Source organism: Geotrypetes seraphini, chromosome 7 (genome assembly GCF_902459505.1).
Source record: "Geotrypetes seraphini chromosome 7, aGeoSer1.1, whole genome shotgun sequence".
Classification (NCBI taxonomy): domain Eukaryota; kingdom Metazoa; phylum Chordata; class Amphibia; order Gymnophiona; family Dermophiidae; genus Geotrypetes; species Geotrypetes seraphini.
In genome coordinates, this window is record NC_047090.1 from 150,698,896 (window position 1) to 150,725,635 (window position 26,740).

At 44.6% G+C, this 26,740-nt stretch overlaps 2 protein-coding genes across 6 annotated transcripts in view; one reads left to right on the forward strand and one right to left on the reverse strand.

Moving 5' to 3' along the window:
- The window catches only part of ZBTB25 (zinc finger and BTB domain containing 25), a 66,476-nt gene extending 59,280 nt beyond the window's left edge, over positions 1–7,196 (reverse strand). Inside the window, exon 1 of one of the 3 annotated variants that reach the window (XM_033951839.1) lies at positions 7,064–7,196. The gene's annotated coding sequence lies outside the window, so the exon portion shown is untranslated. Of the gene's footprint in view, positions 1–43; positions 268–7,063 lie in introns of those variants that run through there. The other 2 variants (XM_033951841.1, XM_033951838.1) reach the window with 2 other exon arrangements.
- Positions 189–25,351, forward strand: ZBTB1 (zinc finger and BTB domain containing 1). Of its 3 annotated transcripts, none has more exons than XM_033951852.1 (2): positions 189–408; positions 19,520–25,351. In XM_033951852.1, the coding sequence occupies exon 2, from the start codon at positions 19,540–19,542 to the stop codon at positions 21,622–21,624; it is 2,085 nt and encodes a 694-aa protein (XP_033807743.1). In that variant the 5' UTR covers positions 189–408; positions 19,520–19,539; the 3' UTR covers positions 21,625–25,351. The 3 variants fall into 3 exon arrangements, with proteins under 3 accessions (XP_033807743.1, XP_033807742.1, XP_033807744.1); XM_033951851.1 differs by lacking the exon at positions 189–408 and adding an exon at positions 9,078–9,304; XM_033951853.1 differs by lacking the exon at positions 189–408 and adding an exon at positions 9,435–9,553.
- Positions 25,352–26,740: the final 1,389 nt, after the last annotated feature.

Here is a 26,740-nt window from a genome sequence, read left to right on the forward strand (position 1 = left end):
GAACAACGCAGAAAGCAGGGCGCACCGTCTGTCGGTCGCTTACCGGGCTCGCGCCTGGCTGCTGCAGCGGCGGAAGGAGCTGGCGGATGCACTGCCCAGCGCGCGCACTCACATGCTCGCTCGCGCGCGGCCTCTCCACTAAACCAGCCGGGTTCGGCTGGGGCTGCGAGGCGGGAGCAGCGAGCGACTTCCCCCGGGCCCGCTGCTGCTGCAGACGCACCTCGCGCGCCCTCTAGTGCTCGCTCTGCCTGTTCTTTGGCTCTTTTGTCCCACAGTGTGGAACCCGGGTTTTGGGACTCATAGACACTATATAATAAACTGCTTTTGAAGAGAGAGGGAAGCCCTGGTGCCTTTCTTCCAAAGATGGCAGATAGATACAAGACTGAAATGGCCCATCATCGCTTTAAGGTTGTAAATTTCACCCTACCTTTTTTCCTCATGTAGGGCTCTTTTACTAAGGTGTGTTAAGCAGCTAGCACAGTTTTATTCTGCAGTAGGTTTGGGAGAGGGTAATAGGAGGATCCCGCAGATCTAAAGCGCAAAGCCTTAAAAAGAAAGTGGCCATGGCATGGGGTATGCAGGGATCCTCGTTTTAACTTCCACGGACCTCATGGATCCTGCTCACCCCACGGATCCTCAACTTAACCCCCTCCAGCGGGATCGGTAGGGCCTGCTGGGGTGAGCAGGATCCGTGAGGTCTGCAGGGTTAAAACTAGAATCTGTGGGGTAACCAGGAGTTAAAATAAGGATCTTTGCAGAACCCATACTGCTTTCTTTTTAAGCAACATTGGGCAAATGCAGGATTGGTATACACATTAACTTGCAACATTCAACATTAATGCAATGATATTGCAAATTTTTGAATTATTCCTCTTCAAAACTGTATTATGTATAAATACCTCGCTCATATTTTCAAAACTATCCCACAGTCTTAATATGAAACAAGGAAGAGTGTATGCCATAGAGCTGGACAGGATCAGATTATAAGACCTCTTTTAACCTATATGTTATTTCAGGTCCCTGTCCTGAAAGTGTGGTGACGGGACAAAAGTGCGCGAGACAATCGAGCACCGACAATACCAAGCAGACAATTGCACAGGACATCAGCGCACCGGACTTAAACTTAATTTTAAAGTGCTCCGAGGGTGTATGTGTGGGAGAGGGAACCCCTGCAGTTAAGTTAGTAGTGTTGCCGCTGCCATGGGGGGGGATGTGGGGGGTGGAACCCCCAAACACATTACAGAGGAAATTGACGTTTTTCCCTAAAAAAAAGGGAAAAACGCCTCTTCCCTCTATAATGGAGGTTCCCCCCCCCAACATCAGCGCAAACAGTACTAACTTAACTGCAGGGGTTCCCCATACCCCCACTCAGAGCACTTTAAAATTAAGTTTAAATCCGGCGCGCGACTGGCTGCTCGGTATTGTCGGCACTCGATTCTCCTACACGTTTTCGACTATGAACCGAAAGTGTGACTTTAATCCTCTCTACACACCTCCATCCTCCCCTTACAATATGAACGCATGGACCCACAGCTCAATCATGCAATGTGCAATCTAACGCTTACTATTTGCTGCTACTCTACCACCTTTGTGAGTGTGAAAATGTTGCATGAAAGAGGTATTGCATATATTAAACCATTTAGCAACACTTATCTTTAATGGTGATTTTCACCTTCAGCGCTGGAAGCTTAATAATGCTTTCCCAACGCTCTCCCTCATTTGAGCATTTCAGTCAGATATACCTTCCTCAGGGGAACTTTACCAACGTTGCTCATCTGGTTAAACACAAACGCTGCTGTCCTGTGGAGGAAGTTTAACCAGATGAGCAACACTGATAAAGTTCCCCCGAGGAAGGTCTATCTGACTGAAATTCACTTCCTCCACAGGACAGCTGCGTTTGTGTGACAGATTGAATCTCCTAGTCCAAGTCTGCATCCTCATCTGGTTAGGGCACCTGCTGAGGGGAGAACCCCTGCACCAACAACATTGGTGCTCTGCTATCAGACGCTGAGGATCCTTGGCAGTTCAAATAGGCAGTGCACATAAGGCTTACAAAATCCAGGGAGAAGCCTTGTGCTAGGGGGGTCTTGCGCACTCTGACAGGGACCCCATGCTGGTCCTCCTGGGTTCCGTGGCCCCAATGCAACTGCACATGGCCAATACAGATTCAGAGGGTCCCGGAAAGGGTCTCTTCCCTTGGGAATATACCTCCTGTGGAACCTTGATATAGCATTCCTGCAAGAAATGCACTTGTGGGGGGCAGAGCATGCTAAATTGAAGCGCTGGTGGGTGAGAGACTTGGTGGCGGAAGATGCAGTTGGGAAGAAAAATGGGGTGGCGATATTATTTAGAAAGGGGGTCGTAGATAACATCAGGGTGCTTGCAGCGGATGATGCTGGTAGATTTATCATTTGCCAAGGAACCATAGACAGGCAAGAGCCAATCTTTGGATGTATTTATGCTCCAAACAGATTTGATAAAAACTTGAACAAAAAGGTAGTATCTCTCCTGTTGCCCCATGGTGATTGGGGGGGACTTAAATGGGGTCTGGGACCCTCTGATGGACAGCTCAGGACCAACGGGATATTGTGTGCGCAGGGTCTGCAACGCTTTGGTTCCACTCTTGACCTGGTAGATGTGTGGAGAATGTTGCATCCAGACGAAAGAGATTATACACATCACTCGCAAGCCCACGGCACGCTCTCTCGCATAGATTATATTTTGCTCTCAACCTCTGAATTTGGGAGGGTGCATCGAACAGATATAGGACCAATAGTTACTGTATCTCAGACCACAGTTGAGTGGAAATTAGGATTGGCTTGGGTGGACCTTCAGCGCAGTGCAGACGCTGGACATTTCCAGTGTATCTTTACAAAGATCAAAAATTCCAGGCTGTAAATTATGGAGGGACTATGACAGATAATGCAGACAATCAAGATCATCTGGTAATTTTTTGGGAGGCTGCCAAGGCAGTGCTCCATGGGGAAATCATTAGTTACACCAGCTATACTTTCAAAACAAGAGAACGGGAATTGTTGCGGTTGGAACAGGAATTGTAGCAGGCTAGAAGGAGATATGGAAAGATTAGGACTTTGGCACATAGGGAACAGATGCTGGAGATACAGGTCGTCCTCAATGAGCTGTTACACCAACGTACAGTGAAATCTTACGGTTATTATAAATATCAAATGTACAGATATGGGCAGAAAACGGGCAGATGGTTGGCCCATATAATACATAGGGAGAAAGGGCGACGTCCAATTTTGGTATTGTGGAACCATGAGGGTAAGGTGATACATTCCGATCAGAGTATTATGGGGAGTTTTATGCTTCTCCAGAAAGTGAGGACCTTTTTGCAATGTGCAACATCCAATCTTAACAGCTCGGGATAAGGCCATAATGGAAGCCCCTATTATGGCCGAAGAGGTTTATTTAGTGATCCAACGCAGCCCCTTCTTAAGGCACCTGGGGAAGATGGCTATAAGAATGAATTGTATAAACTCTTGGGGGAGGAGATTGCCAACCCATTGGCAGAGGCCTTTAATACTATGATTCGGGCAGAGGCTCTACCAAGTGGGCTTAATTTGGCACGTATTCTGGTATTACCTAAAGCAGGGAGGGATCTGACATTGCCGGCCTCGTACAGACCAATATCTCTGCTAAATGCTGAAGTTAAAGATCTTGGCAAATAGGCTTTCAACAGTGCTTCCACGGCTAATTCATGAAGCACAGGTTGGCTTTATTTCGGGCAGATCGGTGGCTAAGAATTTAAGAACTATCTTACTATCCTTGGAACAGAGAGCACGATATAATGTACAGTCCATTTTGATCAGTTTTGACACCGAGAAAGCGTTTGATCGCGTTAAATGAGATTTTATGTTTGCAATGTTTGAGGCCTATGGTTTTGGTGGTCTCTTTTTATCGGCTATATGGGCATTATATGCAGACCCCAGGGTGCGAATATTAGCCAATAGTGTGGACTGATACTTTTTCTATTGGTTGCGGAACTCAGTAGCACTGCCCGCTATCGCCATTGTTATTTGCGCTTACACTGGACTCATTTGTTCATGATGTACACACTATGCCATCTATTCAGGGGGTACAAGTGGGATAATATATATTTAAAATTGCAGCATATGCAGATGATTTACTGGTACACCTAACTTATCCGGAATCATTTTTACCGTGCTTATTGGAATTGTTTTGTGAATATGGAGACTATGCTGGGCTGCAGTTGAATTTAAGTAAATCGGAGGCGCTACCCTCCTTGGCGGAGATACAGAGAGACTGGGGACCAGGGTTTCCTCTACGAAGGGCAGAGGGCGCATTTACATATTTGGGGATTCAGCTATCTATGCGAGGGTCAGATCTGTATAGATTGAATGTCCAGGCACAATTAAGGGATATAGAGCGTCTTTTGGACAAATGGGAGTCTTCCAATATCCTTATTGGGGAAGGTGAATTTGATAAGGATGATGATTCTGCCTAAATGGTTATAGGTACATGTTCCAGACTCTACCCCTCCGCCCGTTTAAAAAAACGATCTGAGGAAATTGAGCCGGCTTTTTGCCCACTTCTATTGGGCACATAAGAAATTGAAAGTGGCCTTCAAGTATTTGATTGGTGGCTGGGAACAGTGGGGGAAATGGGATGCCCAATGTGATGCATTACAACTATGCATGACTGCCTGCCTGCTTAGGCATGTAGGGGACTGATTCCTGAATTTACAGCATCATACACCAGAGAGTGGTGGAAAACTGGAACACTCTTCTGGAGGCTGTTATAGGGGAAAACACCTTCCAGGGATTCAAGATAAAGTTAGACAAGTTCCTACTGAACCAGAACGTACGCAGGTAAAGCTAGACTCAGTTAGGGCACTGGTCTTTGACCTAAGGGCCGCTGTGTGAGCGGACTGCTGGGCACGATGGACCACTGGTCTGACCCAGCAGCGGCAATTCTTATGAGGTTAGAGCAAGCATACTATGCCCCTTTCTATTTTTAAGTTCTACGGCAACTTTCAAGGGCACAACTACCAGAAAGATTTAAAGAGTGTGTGCTCTTGAAACCTTTGCATTGGGTATGGTGGTGGTTAGTTTCACTAATGGGAGATAATCCATCTAGGACCGATCAAACCAGGGACATCTTTTGTTCCCTCCTAGGATGGACCATATGGTATTTGCCCACTAGAAGAGGGGATCGGGAGGCTAGAACAGATTTTGGATACCAACGGGACATTAGTGAACTATGAGGATATCCAACATCAGGATGGGGTTAAATGGGGGAACAGATTCATGTATTGTCAATTGAAACACTTTTGGGCAACATTGGACCCTGGCCAGTTAGGTAAACATATGGGGGCACTGATATGACTTTTTTTTTTGAGATGATGCTGGGGAGGATTTATTGGTCTCCAAATTATATAAACAACTTCAAAGGGAGAGATGTGAGCTCGATTTGTAGGGCCTGGGAAGAGGATTTGCATCTAGTGCTACCAGCCTGAGGGTGGAGCTGACATGTAGTGCAAATTTGCAGGAATGCTATTATAGAGTTCTATATATGGTAGAGCCTACCTTTCGTAGAAGCAGTTGGCTCATTGTGGAAAGCAGTTCTCTGGGACATGCAGGAAATGTGGTCGAGAAGCTGGGTCTTTGGGACATATGTTTTGGTGATGTGTACCCATTCAGGGTTTTTAGAAAGAAATGTGGAGATTTATACGTAGAGTGGTAGGGGTTTCTTTAGTGCGTGCATACAAGGGAACAAATGGTTCTGGATTTACCTGGTACCTTTACAGCCTTGCCTAAGGAGCAGAGGCTGTTGTGTCATAAAACATGTTTAGTGGCTCGGAAATGCATTTTACAGCACTGGATTGCAGAGGAGCCACATAATGAGTGGCAATGGAGGGCCTCCCTTCATACTTTGGTAGGATGGGAAGCCAAAGAAGCCAAGAGAAGATGTAAATTAACCAGTACTTTTATGAAAGTGTGGGTCCCTATTTGGATATCTTATCACCAACTGGGTGCAGCTTATTATGTAACGAATTGTGAGGGTGGGGGAGGGGTGGGAAAGGGATGGGGGGCTACTGGGTAAGGATGCTGTGGGGATTTGGAGGGGGGGTTGGTATATTAAGGGAAGAGTGTTTGCAATCTAGTCACTTAAGTTTGGGGGATTGAGTATTAGTTAACATATGAAGGAGTTTGATTTTTTTTTGGGGGGGATGCACAGATATTGATATCTTGTTGGTTTGGGTATACAGATTTGTCAACCCTATGGCTGCACTAATTCGGGGTCCATAAGAAAACAGGGCCTCAGATTGTTGTTTGTTGTAGTCATGGGGCGGCTCTCCATTTTGCTTTGGGTGTTACTTTGGACTGGGATACGGGGGGAGGGAGGTGGGGAGTTGGGGAATATTTAAGTTAAAATGCATTGATGACTAGACACCGTTGTTAGCAGCATTGAGGTTGTATTCTGGATATACTGTGTTGAGAATATTGCATTACTGTGGGCATTATTTGTCATCAATAAAAATGTTTGACTATTAAGTCCTAACCCTACCAACTTCTAAAACACTATATTTGCTTGTCATTCCCTCTGTAGTCCTCTACCTTCTCTTCATCGTCATCCCTTTGTATTTCCCTACCTGAGCAGCTTGTATTGATTCATCATTTTTGTCCAGTGTCTGTCATAAGATCATAAGCTCTTTTGAGCAGGGACCATTTCTTGCATGTTTAATGTACAGCGCTGCATGCATCTGGTAGTGCTATAGAAATAATAAATAGTAGTAGTAAAATCCAAGATGGCTACCGCCAGAAAATTCACGCCAGAAACGGCCCATGGAGACCTCCCTAAAGAAAAAAAAATCACAGGAAAAGAGGTTTTAGACGAGGGGGACCTGGACTCTGAGGTCTGAAACCCTAAAGTCAACCAAAAAATGCAGGGAAGGGGTTTTGGGAGGTGGGGGCAGTGGCCTAGTGAGAGTGAGAGCCCCTCCCTGCCCTCTTCTCCACCCCTCCCTTCCCCGCCTCCCTCCCTGCCACACACACACGCTGCTTCCCTTCCCCCGTACCTCTGTAAAGTTCCTGGCGCGAGCAGCAACCCCCAACCTGCTTTCACGCCTGCATGAATTCTCCCTCTGATGTCACTTCCTAGGCGCGGATCCTAGGAGTATAAAAAAAACAGACTTGAATTCTATAATTAAAAACACTGATTTACATTGAGGGATGATCACCTACGTGTAAACAATAAAATAAACATAGTGGGGGAAAAAAAATCAATCAAAAATCTTGTAGTACATCATAGCAGTTTCCTGCGAAACAATAGGAAAATTGGTTTTTTTTGATAAGAGCGATTTAAAATGTTTTGATAAGAGTTATTCAGTATTTCACAGCACAGGACCTCTAACATTGAACTTCTTTTGAAGACTTTTTTAAGTGTAATAGATGCTACCCCACTAACTTTCTGTCCTACTCACAAACAAGTTCCTTTTAATTAGAAACCATTCTGGCATTTATACAGGCATGAAATTAGATAGTCCCCTTCCCCAGCCAGCATTGCGCTTACTGTTATAACCGAAAAAACTTGCTGCTGAACACCAGCATCCCTATCCTCTATACAGGCCCCACCCCCTTGATGAATATTGGCACCTCTATCCTCCGCACACATGCCCTCCCTCCCCGCCCGATGAACCTCGATGCCGCAATCCTCGTGCACACAAACCCTCACCACCGCCACCCTCCTCCTGCTAGCTCTCTCCCCCTCTGAGATTCCCAGAGAAGGCAGGCTTTAAGCATGCACAGATCTGCACTAGATCCGAATACAGCATTGACGGCTGCAGCAGGTATCCAGTACTAATGATAAGCACGATGTCAGGGAGGGGGGTATGTATGGAGGAGGAGGGTGGCAGCGGAAGGGGGGGTTGTGTGCACGGAGGATAGTGGCGATGATGTTCATCACTTACAGTATGGAGGCATGTATGGAACATCGCCATGTCAGTGTTCAGTAGGGAGAGCAGGGGGGGGGGAAGAGGAGGGGCATTGTCCTATGGAAGATTACAGCCCTGGTGGTCATCGGGAGTAGAATGGAAGACAGCCATGACATCAGTCAGGTGGTGGCTCAAATATAACCAGAGACTCCCCCATTTTGGGGCCAATTTTTTGGTCAATAAATCTTGGTTTATATTCAAGTATATACGGTAAATTGGACTTTGGCATCGGTATTTAGGCCAAGAAAACCCTGGGATAAATAGGGAGTGTCTAAGGTTCAGATGCCTACTGGTGATGAGGTCCAATTTAGATGCCCGCTAGGCACAATTCTATCAGTAGCACCTAACGCAAGATTCACAGCTGATAGACAGTATTGCTTGGCACCTATGTTTTAGGCGCTGTTTATAGAATCCTTGGTTTATAGAACCAATTGAATAAAAGTGCTATGTAATACCAAACCACCCTACTTTGTAAACAACATAACACAGTAAATTGGTCAATCTACTCTGCTATTATAGACTTTAGATTAATGCACCTTTTTAATCTCCTATTAAAATGCATTAGTTAAGCCAGTATTCAAACAAGAGATACTCTGAAAATCTGCCATAGCGCAAGTCATGGATCCTGCCTATACAGTAATTTAGAATGTTCTCATGGACAAAATGCATTATATAATGGGAACCGAGCTCTGTGTATGTAGTATTATTCTGGAAGGGTGGCAGTAAAATCTCTATAAGATCCTCACAAATTCGTGGGGAAAATGACAAAGTATGGATATTATGATCCCTTGCCTAAAAGCAAAAATTCTACATTCTAAAGATTACAAAAGCAGCCTCAACTAGGCCATGCTTTTTTTTTTTAGCCGACGTATAATTAAAAATAGCACACACATATATGTATATGTTTTATGCACTTTATATATTCAAAAATTAAAATCAGTTTTTAGCTAGTCTCTAGAAAAGATGGACTATTTGGCCTTCCTCACCAGAGGTGACCAAACCCAGTACATGATTGGCAAGCTCTATAGCAGGCAATGTGCCCCGGGCACTGGACGCGCGTTGGTTGGGTTTTTTTTTTTTTTTTTGCGTTGCAGGCGTGGGCAGCTCCCGGCCCCTGCGCTTGGTGCCCGGCTGGTAGACTCTGTGCGGGAGAGAGGCGCCGGCTTGACTGGCAGGCGGTCGGCAAGCGGCGACGGAACGTAAGCGGCCGGATTAGTGCGGTTAGAGCTCGAGGCGCGGCTCTGCTGCGGAAGTGCTTTGTTGCAGTCACACGCAGGGGCTCGGCGCTGCAACTTCGTCCCCCTGAAAACTCCGCCTCGGCTGCGGGTAAGTCGCTGAGAACAGCGCACGGCCTTCAGTTATTTTTTAGTCTTATCACCGCTAATATTTGCGCCCCTGAACTTTTGCTTTCTCTGCTTCTTTTCTTTTGTGTGTGTACGTGGTGTATGTGCGTGTACTGTTGGTGTTTTATTCGTGAAAATGGCCTCTCTGTGGTGCGGGAAGAGGCGCGGGGCGGTTGCGTGATGCAGGAAGAGAACTGGGCGGCGCGCGCCGCAGCTGCTGCTCCGGGAAAAGGTCTCGCGCGGCAAGCGCATTTCCCGGGCCCAGCAGTTTTCTTAGCTGAAAGAAACGTTTTGCGAAAATTAAAAAAAAGACCGCTCTCATCCTGGAAGAGTGTTTTTTTTTTTTTTTTTTTTTTTTTTTTTGGGGGGGGGGGGGGGAGGTGAAGTCGAGTCCTGGAATTAGTTTCACGGCTTGCTTTGATTGACAACACTCGAGCCCGCGCCGTAACTCGAGCTGCTACTCGTCCATTGGCTGCAGCCGAGACGTGACTTTGGTGTCTGGGCACACACACGAGAGCTGTCAAGCGACAAATGCTCTCTTATTTAGGGTAGTTGCACAGATAACAGCAACAGAAATGAGAGAAAAAAAATGTAATGTAGCTTTCATGACGTTTTAAGTGTCCCTCCGCCCCCTAGAACGTAGAGGAGGCGGTAATTGACCTTCAAGCCTTTAAGCTAAGTCGATTATGTAAACCGACATATTTAACCCCAAGCACCGAGTTGCACTGCAGTTAAACAACATTTAGGTACAAATTGTGAATTCCCCAGACTGTGGGGGAGATTAATTCTTAAAAGATAGCAGTTTTTGCTGGCAGCTCAATTGGACTCGCAAAATTATAATAAAATAAGAATTTCTTATATTCATTTTCTGGGAAGATATCGATGTTTGACGTTTCCGAAAGTTCTTACTATTTATTTATTTATTTTTTTAAACCATTCCTACTGTTACCACCTTGTATATCCGATCTCTGCATGGAGGCCTCTGTAAACTGCATTTAGAGGAGTTCCCAATACCCTTAGGAATTTTCCGAGTTGGGTTGACATGTTGCAGACCTATCCTGGCACATCAGGATTAAGTTTTTATATTTTTATTTATTTTGCATGGTGCAAAAAAAAAATAAAAGAGCTCTTTTACTAAGCTGCACTAGGTGCTGCTGCACCTAATGTAGTTTAAAATGGCATACTGCGGGATGCGCTCAATCATCCTGCTGTAAGTGCCAAATGTGTGTATGCTAACCGTGTGCTAGAAATATTTTTAATTTTATTTTTAAGGAGGCATGTCTAGGGACACAGAGTGGGTGTTTCTGTGTTAATGAATTAGTTCAGCAGCTACATTGTTTATTGAAACCTTATATACCACTACTAATGACTGCAAGCTAACTGGCTAGTGCATGAATCCTTGCCACCTACAAAATGGATAGTGCATGGCTATTAATACAAAAAATTACGTTAAGTTTTGTCCCTGTCCTTGCCTCATTCCTGTAAACTCTGCCTTAACCACACAAGCCTCTAACAGTTATGATTTTAAAGTGTTTGAGGTTTGTGCAGATGAGGACGGAGCATGCATTAATGAGTTGGGGATAGGAAAATTAGCTCCTGTTGGGTTGGGGAAAAATTTGTCTCCGTGTCATTCTCTAGTCTGAAACTTGAACCCGATAACTTTTAATGATACCTCTCTCTTTGTCACAGATCAGTGACCAGATGTGTGGCAGATTTCACAGATTGCTAAGAATCTAAGAATGCTTCTATAGCCCTTGCAAATTGCACCGACTTATTTCCAAATAGGCCACCTTCTTAGGCTACCACTCCCAAAAAAAGGGACCTATATAAGCTGTATTACTGGTTAATTGGTTTTAACACACAAATGACTCATTTTAATAGTTAATCACCATCTGATATCACAGCTTTAAATACTTAAAAATAATCAATATCAATACTTTAATGAATAACCTTAAATATAATGTGATATTGTGTAATGTGCTCAGACCCAATAACCAATTAAGTTCAGTGTTATCACTTAACTATGGTTGCCAGTGGGACCATCATCGCTATCTTTAAAGTCCCATGCCTCCTGAGTTACCAATCTGACACTATATATTACTATATAATAGTAACTTATCTGAAGATGGTCATAGGAGGCATGTTAATAGTTAACACAATGTAGTTGGTGCATACTAATTACCATGTTAAACATAGAAGAAAGTTTTATAGCAGGACACCATGGGTAGACACCTCCCTCCCTCCCATCCCCCTTTTTACAAAACCATACGAGGTTTTTAGCGCTGGCCAGCATGCTGAATGTTCTGAGCTGCTCCAACACTCATAGGAGCTCTATGACCATCGGAGCAGCATAGAGCATTCAGTGCGCCAGTCGGCGTTAAAAACCTCTTGCACAGTTTGGTAAAGGGGCGGCTAGTTTTTCTTTATAAGCTCTTGGGCCCTGATTCTATAAATCGTGCTTACAACTTAGGCACCGAGTACTGTGATGGTTAAACACGATTCTATAAAAGTTAAGCACATGTTATGGAATCGTGCTTAGTGGCACATAAAGTGGGCTTAGGCATTGATGGGCATCTTAACCTTAGGTGAAAATCACTCTTTTTTTTTTTTTTTTTTTTTTTAATTTAGTATTTATTAAATTTTTTCAATATAATCAAGCATAAAACTTGTACAGAAAGGAAATTCAGCAAAAAATTAATACAAATGAAAGCATATATAAAATAATATAAAATATAAGCATAAATTTCTACTCAAGTCCTCAATCAGATCCAAGAAGGGTAATAGGCGAATCAAAGTAATTATATTTAAACCAAGCAATAACTAGTTGAATGAGATTAAAGCACCCTTTCTTAAACTAAGCACTTTCTTTCTCCAGAGATGCAGTTGAGAGAAAGGTTGTTAGTTGAGATGGCTCAAAGAAAACATATTTATGAGAATGATAATTAATAACACATTTGCATGAATGTCGCAAGTAAAAAGTCGCCCCCAGAGATATAACACCAGGTTTCCTTAACAAAAATTCTCGTCTCCTCTGCGTATCCTTAGCCAAATCTGGGAACATCTGAATTTTACAACCTAAAAATTCTTTTGTTTATTTTTAAAGAAAAGTCTCAGCAACCAGTTTTTATCTGGTGCGAGAGCTACTGTCAAAAGTAAAGTGGCTGGGGTCACTAATTCTCTATCAGACATTTCCAAAATATTAGATATGTTCATTAAATCAGGTCCCAATTTCTGTTGTTGTTGTTGGTCTTGAGTCTTATTTGGAAGATAATAGACCTGCGTAAATGGTGGTAATGACTCTTCAGGAAGCTCCAATACTTCCGTCATGTAACGTTTCAACATTTCCCTTGGGGCTATCGTAGAAACCCTAGGGAAATTTATCAGTCCGAGGTTATTATTACGAGAAAAATTTTCCATTGCCTCCATCTTCCTTCTTAGGTTAGTATTGTCTTTAATTAATGCCTCAGTAATTTGTTGGGAGACTTTTAATTCTTGATGGACATTCTGTACTGAAGTGTTTGAGTCCTGCAGCAGGGTGTCCTGCAGGGTCCAGGGTGACATAGGGTCATTAGGGTGGGCAGACTAGATGGGCCGTGGCCCTTATCTGCCGTCTATTTCTATGTTTCTATGTTTCAATTAGATAAATCGATGCCTCAGTCTAGGCTTCCCTATACTATGCACCTAATGCCAATTATCCCAGGACAAGCAGGCAGGTATTCTCACTAGTGGGTGATGTCATCCGACAGAGCCACGATGCAGACGTCTCGCAAGCATACTTGCTTGAAGAAACTTCAGAAGTTTCGAGATGCCCGCACCGCGCATGCGCGAGTGCCTTCCCGCCCAATGCACCGGGCGTGTCTCCTCAGTTCTTTTCTCAACTCTCTGCGTCGAGTGAACCCGTTTTCTTGCCTTCTAGTGCCGCGGTTTTGAGTTTAATTTCTCTTAATTGTGTGTTTTATTCTGTCGTTTTTCTTATTTTTAAAAATAAAATAAAATAAATTTTTCCGAAGATTCGACCTGGTCGGCCGCGTGGCTGAGGCCCCGCTGCTTCGATCTTGCGGCGGAGCTTTTTCGGCCTATGTCCCGGCCTATTACCGGTTTTAAAAAGTGTATCAAGTGCCAGCGCGCGATTTCGTTGACGGACCCGCATCGACGCTGTTTACAGTGTCTCGGGCCTGAACATCTTCCGAAATCGTGCCGGCCTTGTTCCATTCTAACAGCACGTGCTTTCAAGCGTCGCTGTTTACTGTGGGAGTCGATGTTCGCGATGGAAGCTTCCAAGGAACCTTCGACTTCGACCAGCGCTTCGCCTTTACCTGCGAAGTCGTCATCTACTCCTGCTGCATCGGGTCTTTTGAAGCTGGCCTCCTTCGTTCCGGCTTCGACCCCGCCTCCTGCTCCGGTGCCTTCTTCGGTCTCCTCAGATCAGGTACCTCCTCAGACCGTTCCCCCGGTGGTTCTTAAGGTGCCTAAGTCTTCTAAGGCTAAGCACTCGACCACACGGGACCGCAAAGACCGTACAGGAGGTCCCACTTCGAGTGCGGCTCCCCCCTTGTCGGCTTCGCTGCGCTCCTGGAGGCCCAGTTCATCGAGATCATGACTACCATGGGGCCCAAGTGGGCATGCGGAACCTCGTGGGGGCGAGCTGCCCCCTCCTCTTCCGCCTCGCCGCTCGCTCTCACTGCTAGGCGAAGAGGCTCGGCGTTTGGCCGCCAGTTCATCGAGGCGTGCTTCGTTTAGAAAGATGCCGCCTCTGGAACCCGTCTCGGGCGAAGACAATTGGGTTTTGCCTCCGGGTAGCCGAAGCCCTGGGCGTCGTCAGGAGGACTTCTTCCGGAGCCCCTTGCCTGCCAAGCCGTCTCTCGACCCATGGAATGCTGCTCGAGAGGCGTCGGCCCATCCTCCTCTTCGCTCTACGGCCTCCAGCCCCATCTATTCGTTGGAGGCCTCTGCGGAGCCATCTGGGCATCGTCGTTCCAGATGTCCTTCGAGACGGAGGGAGGGCATCGCTCCAGGCATTCTTCGAGGCATTCGTCCAGGCATTCTACAGTCTCGCCTCAGAAGAAGCTTCCTCGTGTGGGGTATTCCTCTTCGGATATCTCCCCTCCTCCGGGCCCGGAGTTCGAGGATACCTTCAGGTCGTTCTCTCCTTGTAGATCCCATGTCTCCTTAGATCAGGAGGCTTCGACTTCATCAAGTCCGTCTCAACGTCCTGTGTTGGTGGACCAGCTGTCTTTTTCCTCTTTTCTGTGGCAGATGGCGGATGATCTCGACATCACCTTGGACTCGGGTTCCCGCTACTCCAAGGAGTACCTCGATACCATGCATCTGCCTCATCCTCCTGTTGAGTCTCTTCGCCTGCCTCTGCACAAGCTCCTCGACCAAACCTTCATGCGCTGTTTTGAAACACCGTACTCCATTCCTGCCGTTCCTGGCAAACTGGATGCCAGGTATCGCACGGTGCATCATAAGGGGTTTGAGGGCTCCCAGCTCTCCCATCAGTCACTCTTGGTCGAGTCCTCCCTCAAGCGATCTCATCCATCCCAGGTGTATGCCTCGGTGCCACCGGGCCGAGAGGGGAGGACCATGGATAAGTTTGGAGGCGCATCTACCAGAACTCGATGATGGCTTCCCAAGTTCTCAATTACACCTTCCATTTTGCCACCTACTTGGAGTTCTTCCTTCCTGTGCTTCGGAAGTTCATGCCTTACATCGAATCTCAAGCTCGTTTTGAATACGAGGAGGTCGTCGCCTCGCTGTCCCAACTGCGTCTTCAGTTGATGCAATCCTCATATGATGCGTTTGAGCTCTCGGCACGGGCTGCTGCCTGTTCCGTGGCCATGCATCAATTGGCCTGGCTTCGTACCATTGACATGGACCCGAACCTCTAGGACAGGCTTGCCAACGTCCCATGTGCAGGTGCAGATCTCTTTGATGAGTCCATTGAGACGGTGACAAAGAAGCTGTCGGACCATGAGAAGTCATTCCAGTCCATCCTTCGTCCGAAGCCTAAACCTGTTCAGTCTTGATCTTCTCGACCGCCCTTGATATACCAACGGCGTTACACGCCCAGGCAGGCTCCGGCTGCGAGGCAACTGGCAAAGAGACAGCCTCTGCAGAAGTCTCAACAAAAACCTCAGCCTGTTCCCAAGGCTCCTCAGCCTTTTTGACTCTCTGGTAGGGAGCATAACCGACACCGTTCTGCTATCCCCTGTCTTTCCAATTGGGGGTCGCCTCCATCATTTTTACCATCGATGGATGGCTATAACCACCGACCTTTGGGTCCTTACCATCATCAGGGAAGGATATTCTCTTCAGTTCCATCGGGTCCCCCTGGATCTTCCTCCAAGAGAGTATCCTTCCAACTTGACCCAGACCGCCCTTCTTCTTCAGGAAGCTCAGGCTTTGCTCCGGCTCCGGGCCGTCGAGCCGGACCCTGTGGACCAACACAACCGGGGGTTTTACTCCCGGTACTTCCTTGTTCTGAAGAAGAAGGGTGACCTGCGTCCTATTCTGGACCTCAGGGTTCTCAACAAGTTCCTGATCAAGGAGAGATTTCGCATGCTCTACCCCCTCCTCGAGCAGAACGACTGGTTATGCTCTCTGGATCTAAAAGAGGCCTACACTCACATTCCCATTCATCCGGCCTCTTGCAAATTCCTCAGATTTCGGGTGGGACATCTGCATCTGCAGTATCGAGTGCTCCCTTTCGGCCTATCCTCGTCTCCCAGAGTTTTCACCAAGTGTCTGGTGGTGGTGGCCGCTGCACTCCGGAACCATGGTCTTCAGGTGTTTCCATACCTCGACGACTGGCTCATCAAAGCTGCCTCGGCTCCAGGGGTCATCTTGGCGACCCAAAGGACTATCTGGTTCCTGCAGAGTCTGGGGTTCGAGATCAACTTCCCAAAATCTCATCTGCAACCTACCCAGTCTCTTCCCTTCATCGGGGCGATTCTGGATACTATCCAACTCAGAGCATTCCTTCCTCCACAGCGCCTGAAAGCTCTTCTTCATCTCTGTCAGTCAGTGTCTTCTCGCCAGTCCATCTCAGCGAGACACATGATGGTTCTCCTGGGCCACATGGCATCCACGGTTCATGTGACTCCTTTTGCCAGACTTCACCTCAGAATTCCTCAGTGGACCCTGGCTTCTCAATGAAAACAGGTGTCAGATACTTTGACTCGTCACATCCTGGTCACTCTTGCTCTTCAGCAGTCTCTACGTTGGTGGATGATCTCTTCAAATCTATGCAGAGGTTTGCTGTTTCACACTCCTCCCCACCAGAAGGTTCTCATCTGAACGGTCTTCGCACTCAAGGCTTCTGAACCAGTGCGGACCGGCTGTGCCATATCAATCTCCTGGAACTCAGGGCGATTTTCAATGTTCTTCAAGCTTTTCAACATCTGCTTCACAACCTGGTGGTCCTCATTTGCACGGACAACCAGGTCGCCATGTATTATGTCAACAAGCAGGGGGGCACGGGATCGGCCTCCCTCTGCCAGGAAGCTCTCAGAGTCTGGGATTGGGCGATTCGCCACAACACCTTCCTCAAAGCTGTCTACATTCAGGGGGCGGACAATGCCTTGGCGGACACCTTAAGTCATCTCCTCCAGCCTCACGAATGGACCCTCCATTCCAAGCCCCTTCATCAGATCTTCTCTTAGTGGGGGACACCTCAGATAGACCTCTTTGCGGATCCCAACAACTTCAAGCTGTCTCAATTCTGCTCCAGGATCTACACTCCTCATCACCTCGAGGCAGATGCCTTTCTTCTGGACTGGAGGAATCTCTTTCTATATGCGTTTCCTCCGTTTCCTCTCATTCAAAAGACTAGTCAAGCTAAAGTCCGACCATGCCACCATGATTCTGATAGCTCCTCGGTGGCCCAGACAGCCTTGGTACTCCCTTCTACTTCAACTCAGCAGGAGGGAGCCATTCCTTCTTCCAGTGTTTCCTTCTCTGCTTACTCAGCATCAAGGATCTCTGCTCCATCCCAACCTGCCGTCTCTCCACCTGACAGCTTGGTTCCTCTCAACATAACTCCTCTCCAGTTTTCCAAAGCGGTGAGGGATGTGTTGGAGGCTTCCCGGAAGCCTGCTACTAGACAATGCTACTCCCAAAAATGGACTAGATTTTCTACCTGGTGTTTCTAATCGTAAGGAGCCTCAACGAGCCTCCCTATCTTCTCTATTGGACTATCTTCTGCACCTATCTCATTCTGGCCTCAAATCTACATCGATACGAATCCATCTGAGTGCAATTGCGGCTTTCCATCAGCCTCTGCAAGGGAAACCTCTCTCTGCTCATCCTGTGGTTTCCAGATTTATGAAAGGACTTTTCCATGTCAATCCTCCTCTCAAACCTCCTCCTGTGGTTTGGGACCTCAATGTTGTCCTTTCACACCTTATGAAGCCTCCTTTTGAGCCTCTCAATAAGGCTCCGCTGAAGTTTCTCACTTGGAAAGTGGTTTTTCTTGTTGCCCTCACTTCTGCTCGCCGAGTCAATAAGCTTCAGGCCTTAGTGGCAGATCCGCCTTTCACAGTATTACATCACGACAAGGTGGTCCTCCGCACTCATCCGAAATTCCTGCCTAAAGTGGTCTCTGAATTTCATCTCAACCAATCCATAGTTCTTCCTGTGTTTTTTCCAAAGCCTCATTCTCATCCTGGAGAATCAGCTCTGCACACTCTGGACTGTAAACGTGCTTTGGCTTTCTACCTGGATCGCACCAAACCACACAGAACTGCTCCTCAACTTTTCGTCTCCTTTGATCCGAACAAGTTGGGACGCCCTGTCTCGAAGCGTACCATCTCCAACTGGATGGCGGCTTGCATCTCTTTCTGCTATGCCCAGGCTGGATTACCCCTTCCCTGTAAAGTCACAGCCCATAAGGTCAGAGCAATGGCAGCCTCTGTAGCCTTCCTCAGATCGACACCGATTGAGGAGATTTGTAAGGCTGCCACTTGGTCCTCGGTTCATACCTTCACCTTACACTATTGTCTGGATACTTTCTTCAGACGGGATGGACAGTTTGGCCAAACAGTATTACAAAATTTATTCTCTTAAGTTGCCAACTCTCCCACCATCCCATTGAGGTTAGCTTGGAGGTCACCCACTAGTGAGAATACCTGCCTGCTTGTCCTGGGATAAAGCAATGTTACTTACCGTAATAGTTGTTATCCAAGGACAGCAGGCAGCTATTCTCACGTCCCACCCACCTCCCCTGGGTTGGCTTCTCTGCTAGCTACCTGAACTAAGGAGACACGCCCGGTGCATCGGGCGGGAAGGCACTTTCGCATGCGCGGTGCGGGCATCTCGAAACTTCTGAAGTTTCTTCAAGCAAGTATGCTTGTGAGATGTCCGCATCGGGGCTCTGTCGGATGACATCACCCACTAGTGAGAATAGCTGCCTGCTGTCCCTGGATAACAACTGTTACGGTAAGTAACATTGCTTTATCCCAGGACAAGCAGGCAGGTATTCTCACTAGTGGGTGACATCATCAGAGACGCAGCAGAGCAAATCAGGGCAGTAGAAGGGCCTGAAGCAGCGTGTAAAGACGCCTGCACACGCTGCTTAAATCGCCGGGTAGGTAGTCGGGTCAGCGGCAAGGGAAGGGGGGTGAGCGGCAAAGGACTCCTGTGGTCTGTTGCGGAGGGCGGCCTGGCTCCATTTATCGATTCGTTCTGGAGAGGGGGAGGGGCAAATGCACTGTGTTGGGGGGAAGGGTAGGCAGACGCGGGGACCGGGTTGCGCGCTTTCACGCTTTTGTGGTGCCTGAGCTGCAGGAGAGGGAGCGGGTTGTGCGTGGCGGGGGAGGCCCCGACTGCCCCAGCTGCAGCTTCTTTGTCATTGAAAGCCGCCGCCGCAGCTCCTCTCTCGATCCTGGTGCAGTTCGAGAGAGGAGCCGGTACCATGCACAGTGAGAGCCGGGGGTGAGGAAGGCCGCCGCAGCTGTGTAACTTTTTTTTTTTTATTTGAAAGCCGTTGCCGCAGCCGGGGCTGCGCATGAGCAGTCATGTTTTCGCGATGGATCAGGGAACACGACTTTTGAGTGCGCATGCGCGGCCTAGCATTTTATTATATTAGACTAGAGATCCTCTGTGTTCATTCCATGCTTTTTTGAACTCTGGGTGGTAGAATTGTTTGTGTGATGGGAGAGAAAGGTGTAACATTCTTTTTATTTTTTTTCCTATACAGGCCCGTGATTGAAAATCAAGATGGCAAGGCCAGTCCACAGTAGTTATATTCTTCAGCAACTAAACAACCAAAGGGAATGGGGCTTTCTCTGTGACTGCTGCATCGCCATTGATGACATTTACTTTCAAGCACACAAGGCGGTCCTAGCGGCCTGCAGCTCTTATTTCAGGATGGTTTTTATGAATCACCAGCACACAACAACACAACTGAACCTCAGCAACATGAAAATCAGCGCAGAATGCTTTGATCTCATCTTGCAGTTTATGTATTTAGGGAAGATTATGACGGCCCCTGCGAACTTTGAGCAGTTCAGAATAGCAATGAGCTATTTACAACTGTATAGTGTGCCTGAATGCTTAGAAGACATACAGGATAACAACAATTCTAGTATCAAATGTTCTTCCTCTGCTTCCAGCAGTTATAATAACAAAATGATATTTGGCGTACGTATGTACGAAGAATCAGTGACTAAAAACGAAGATGAATCAGGTAGTTTGTGTCTGGAGGCAAGCTCAACAGTTGGCACCTCACAGGACAAGGAGCTGAGTGATGAAGTCATACAGTTAAACAGATTCCATGAGCAGCCTTTTAATATTTGTAAGAAAAGCACGATCTCTAAGTTATCTAACATGAAAGAAGGGCGACCACGACGCTTTGGACGGAGTTACACATGTGAAGGTTGTGGATTTGTTTTCAGCTGTAAAAAGCTGTTGGAGGAACATGCATTAACTTGCACTAACAGGCATTTATACCAAAATGTCAAGTCGTACAACTGTGAGGAAGTTGATTTTAACGAGAGAGATTCTGTAATGTCTAAACTATCCCCTGCTCAAACAGATAGCTCTAGAGTAGATGAATCTTCCTTACATTTGTCAAATACAATTCAGTCTGATAGAGTGGAAGAAGGAAAAGGGTCAGGCAGCAAAAATGGGATCATTATAAAGATCGAACCAGATGACAATTCAGCCGTGGAAATGGATGATATTAACATTGTTAAAATTTCTGATAAAGGCTATAACGAATCTTCAGAGAATGAAGAGCTGGAAGATGAACAAGATGAAACGTTCTACAGATATTATATGGAGAGTCAGGTTGGTGAAAAGCAAAATGCTGTAACATGTCTGAAACCCCAGATGCCCATAAATCTACATCGGAATCCTGGAAAACATTCAAGACCCTTGAATACCAAAGATAGCACAGTACAGGATGACGAATGGAATGAAGTTTGTGAACTATGTGAGCTGACAATAACGGAAGAAGATCTGTCGTCTCATTACTTGTCTAAACATATAGAAAATATCTGTGCATGTGGAAAATGTGGTCAAATATTGCTCAAGGGTAGACAGCTACAAGAACATGCTCACAGCTGTGGAGCACCCCAAGATATGACAATCAATGGGGTAGGAAATGATGAAGAAAGAATTGATTTTACCGACAACACTGAGGACCCATCTGCAATAAGAGATGTGATGTTTGTGGAAATGTTTGATGGCCTGAGGGAGGATGATTTCCAGAGAAACAGTCTTCCAGATAGACAGTTGTATAAGCATTCTAACTGTCCATTTCGATGCCCAAACTGTGGTCAACGCTTTGAAACTGAGAGCCTAGTGGTTGAGCACATGTCACATTGCTTAGATCATGATATGTTTAAGAATGCCATTACAGAAGATGGTGATAGAGACCATAGAAGAAAGCATTTCTGTAACCTTTGTGGCAAAGGATTTTACCAGCGTTGCCATTTAAGGGAGCACTATACGGTCCATACAAAGGAAAAACAATTTGTTTGTCAAACTTGTGGAAAGCAGTTTCTGAGAGAACGACAGCTGCGACTGCATAATGACATGCATAAAGGCATGGCCAGATATGTGTGTTCAATGTGCGAGCAAGGAAACTTCAGGAAACATGACCATGTACGACATATGATATCTCATTTATCAGCTGGCGAGACAATATGCCAAGTTTGCTTTCAGATATTTCCAAGTAATGAGATGTTGGAGCAACACATGGACGTTCATCTTTATACATGCGGAGTGTGCGGTGCAAAATTTAACTTGAGAAAAGATATGAGATCCCATTATAATTCCAAGCATTTGAAAAGAATTTAAGACTCCATGTAAGTGTATAGTGTTCACAACAGGTAAAACACCAAATGGAATGAGAAACAGCCCAGTGATTTTAGAGAAATACTTTTTTTAAAAGCCCTTTCAAATAGTAAATACTGGACCCAAGTTACCAGAGGATTTTTCCATGGCACAGCATGATAAAAATACCATAATAAATCAATCAGGCCCATTCTTGTTTTTGCTAAGAATTCCTTTATTTTCTTTGTCTCTAAGGGTATACTATATGCAAATATTTATTACCTACATTTATGGCTAATGGAATTCATTTTCCATTAGTGATTTTAGTTGCACATGGTATAGTGCAAAATATTATTAGAAAATACTGAATAAGAAGCATAAGATTGTATAATATTTTAGAATTTGAACCATGTATCTGCTTTCAAAATATTTTAAATAAGGCAACAAAACTAATCTTATCTTTGTGCACAAACACTTTCAAATACATTTCTGCTTAATATTTTTTTTAAGTTCAGAATAGTCTCAATGAACATAGTCTAAGTAGCACTTAATTCTGTAAAACAAAAGCTGGCTATGCAGAAATGTTCTCCACACTGCAGTATAAGAATATAGCACTACACAGCATTTGAAAGGAAAAATTATCTTTTTTTTTTTTGGGGGGGGGCAACAATCTTTTCCCTTTGCATCTTTAGCCTGCTTTTTAAAGTCAAGGCAGCTTATGGCGTCATTAGTATTCAATCCCTGCCCTATAGACCGCCACAATTTAAGTGGATACACAAGGCAACAGGAGCTAAAGGGGGTTATTTACTAACAGTTACTATGTGTAGAGTAGTACAGGGCCCACTGCATCAAATGGGCCCTGCGTTAAATAACTTGGGCACGCACTGATAGTAAATGAAGTGACTTACCCAGAATTACAAGATGTGTTTGGGAGAAGCGGGATTAAGAACCAATGGATTTAAGCCCATTTTGCAACCCAATAATCCACTCCTTATTGGCCCCAGGGCTGGAAGATCACGATCAGCACTGCTACTAGGGGATACAACTGAGGCAGCCAATATTTTCTCCATGGGCCTGAACACACCATCTCCATGACATGCTTGGGGTTTACAAATTCTGTTGGCTAAAGAATATAGGCCCAGATGCTTTTTGCTGCTATGTAGAGCACTGGAGCTTGAGCCATGGGACTATCCTGGAAAATTATATTTTTATTTTTTTTTTATATTCTTTAACATTGGGCCAACTTGATCTTTCAGTTTTGCCTACCTTCTCTGATCCTTGTTGGTGTTTTGTTAGGAACCTGCACAAAAAGCGTTTTAGTTGTTTGATAAGGACCTATAGAGTGCAAGAGCCACAGCAAATAGTTCTAACCAAATACTAACAGGAAAATGATAGCAAAACACCTTTTAAAAAAATATATTGTCATGTATATAGAACCAATGCTCTCTCTTACACACCTTGAGGTTAGTTTTTGGTATATATGTTTATAGAAGCCAATTTAAGGATCAGCTACCATTAAATGCCAACAGAGGTGAAATGACATAAAGCAGTGAAGGCTGTGGTTGTCTTTGGATTCTTAACATTCAGATCCTAGAGCAGATGGTCATGCTTTGCTGACTAACTAGTGTTGAGTGAAGCTTTACACAGCTGAAAATGCTTGAGTGTTAAGAAAGAAAACAAAGGCAAGAAAGAGCAAGAAATGCCTGTTTTATCATATGGTAATCTGACTAATAATGATGTGATATTAGCATTTTATGGCACAATGAAAATGTGTCTGGCTTTGTGTTTCTGCAGTATTGTAAACCTTGTTTTATATTTTTGGAGAGGAGTGGCCTAGTGATCAGAGCAGCTGCCTCAGCACCCTGAGGTTGTGAGTTTGATTCCCACTGCAGCTCCTTGTGACTCTGGGCAAGTTACTTAACACGTCATTGCCCCAGGTACAAAATAAGTACCTGTATAAAAAATATGTAAACCGCTTTGACTGTATAAACCACACAGAAAAAGTGGTATAAAAATCCCATTCTTTATACCCTTTAAACTCCAGGGATAGAAACTACTTGCACATCATCTTCTGCCTTCCATTTGGTAGCAGGGCCTAGTGATACTACAAAGCCTTGCCCCCCAACACCCACTTGTTCATTTCTTCTCTACCCTTCTATTTCTCTATACCAGTTTACTGCAGGTCATAAACTTGATTCATTAGCAGCTTTTTAGAACTAATAACGTTACCTCTGTGTTACTCCATGCTCCCTCTCTTTTTCCCCTCCCCAAAGCTGGCTGCAATCAGGATTAGATTTAAGATTATGGCATCCAAAGGCAGAATATTTGTGGGGAGAGGCATCCCTTCCTTTTGGAGAGTAAGAAGGACCTCCAGTTTCTGAGCATCTTCAGAATTTGGCACCCTAGGCACCTGCCTGTTGCCTATGCCTAAATTCAATCTGGATATGAAGGCAAATTTGAGTTTATAAACATTTTTGGCTTAATAAGAATTATATGCATGCTTTTAAATAATGGATGAATCAATAATATGCATGGAGTAAACATTTCATTGAGACATCACTGAATATATTTGATAATGCAAGCAAACTGATTAGAAGAAATATGTAAACCATAATAATACAGGCTGGATTTTCAATCAGCAGTGATGAGTAGCTTGCTTTAAACCTTGGTGCCAGGATATAAATTTATAAGTATAATCAGCTCTGCTATATGTATGGTTGGTGACTCTGAATGTACATTTAATGTGGACAGTGCTGCCACCATTATACATTTAATTTGGGTCTGAAGATACATGAATGGGAAAGTTTTACTGAATACTGGTAAACATGGGAAGCACTTAAAAGTAAGAACAATCCACCATGCTGCTTTATTTCCAAGTCAAAAAAACTGTAGAGGAAAAAAAACCCCTCTGATAAATAAACATACTTCAAGTATCACAGGGCTATGATACAACCATCATAGAAACATAGAAAATTGAAGGCAGATAAAGACCATATGGTCTATCTAGTCTGCCTAAACATGCCATTCACTATCCCCTCCTCTAGAGATCCACAAGATACTTCAGTCAAAAAAATTCTCCAATGAATGCTCCACACTTATTTATTCAGATCACAAAAGTAGCCGAGGTGAATTGTAACGTACTGTCCAATCTTCAGAACAGGCAAATCCAATAGCTAATCTTATTTACATTTTCCATTGGCACTTAGCTTCTAGTTGCAACAGTCCAGTTCAGTGTTCGCTTCCGGTGCAGTAACAATCCAATCCGCTAATAATTGCCAGTAATAACCTGTACCAGTAGAGGTATTCTGAATATTGACACCTCTAACTCTATAAAACATGGAAAGTCCTATCCAACTCCAGAGCCCCGTTCCTACTCCCACTTCCTACCAAGTTATTGGAATCAACTGCTTCCTCATATCAGATCCCTCAAAGGGCTTCTGAACTTTAGGAAAGCAATAAAAACTTACCTCTTCCCATAAATCCAGCCACTCCCTTCAAACCATATGTATTCTAATGTACTCTGAACTAGATCCACTCTGGTTGTTAACAAAAGATGGAAATAACCGTATGTTAACTTAGACCAAATTGTATGATAAACTTGACTCTGTATATCTAACATTACTGTACAAATGTAAATTCATAATTTGTTTGTCTGTGCTTTATGTGTGTCAACCTTGTTACCTGTTCTCAGCTCGTTGGGGAGGACAGGATATAAAACTAACCAAATAAATAATTACATTTTTATATAGAATGTTGAGATCGAAATTGAGATATCTAGGTTGGCACGTGCTCAGTGTTTTTTTGGAAAAGGATCTGCCAACATAGGACCATATCTAAAATACCTGCAGGAGTGTGTGTGTATGTGCCTGTATGTGCAGCAGGAGCATCCATTTTACAATTATAAACTTGGAAAAAATGGAGGAAAAGCAGCAATAGTAATACAAGTGCTGATGCCAGAGGCCAGAATTCATTCTATATTTTAAATTTGGAAAGGGAAATAAACAATGGGAGATTAAAAGCTTATATATGTGCAAATCCTGATGTTAAAATATTGGTACATATGTGCAGATTCTCTTTCTGAAATGGAGAATGCATGTTTAGATTTTGACCCACTCAAACTACACACACCAACACCACCCTCTTGCAATTTCTACATATTGTGGACATCCATTCAAACCATGCCCCCCACCCAGCTCCAGCTTCTTGCAATTTCTACCCTAAGGTATTATGGACATCCACTTGTAAATTTAGGACCCTTTTTACAAAGCTGCAGTAGCAATGCGGCAAATGCACCAAAGCCCATAGAAATTGAGTGGGCTTTGGTACATTTGCCACAGGGAATCACTACTGCGGCTTTATAAAAGGGGCCCTTAGCTCTTTCTAAAATTGATATTTCCATGTGAAAATTGTGTCTAAGGCTTTTAGAATAACTCCTATAACTTCCTTTGAAAATAAACTCCTATATATAAATATAAGGCCCAATATTAAAAAATAATGAGCTCCTAAATTTGTGCTGCTAAATTAGGGGTCCTTTTTACTAAAGTTTAGCGTGCCCTAAATTTTAGTAAAAGGGCCCCTTAGCCTCCAAAATTTGTAACCTATTTTCAGCTAGAGTTAGGAACATAAATTTTCATCTGGAAATTCATCTACATTTAGGAGCTTACAAGTTATACTCATAAATTTAGATTTGCCAATCATTTGCCTAGATTTTTGGACTTAATTTATAAGCCTAATACTGAAAATCAGTGCTGAGCTCCTAACTTTTTTTCCCTGCCCTAAATTTGTCCTGTTCTCACCCACTTTTTATGCTCCTACATTTAACTTAAAATGTACTCAATTCAGTCCTAGTAAATTTTCAAAAGAGGCCCATTTGAGTGTAACTTTCAAAAGGCCCATCTTGCAAAGACTCAGTAGGACTTGAATGGGCTGTATCGCATTTGCCATGCAGGATTCGCTACTGTGACTTTGTAAAAAGGGCCCAAAGTTAAGAGCATAAATCCTTTGAATAGCAGATCCATGTTCATGTATATAAATTATATATTCAACTAAGTTAAATTGGCATCGCTAAGATAAGCTATATAGAGTTAGGAGTGTCAAACCTGAACATTACTATGTACCTCCAGTGCTAGTATGGCCAGGT

Coding starts and splice junctions, on each gene's coding strand:
- ZBTB1 (XM_033951852.1), top strand. CDS start 19,540: ATGGCAAGGCCAGTCCACAGTAGTTATATTCTTCAGCAACTAAACAAC.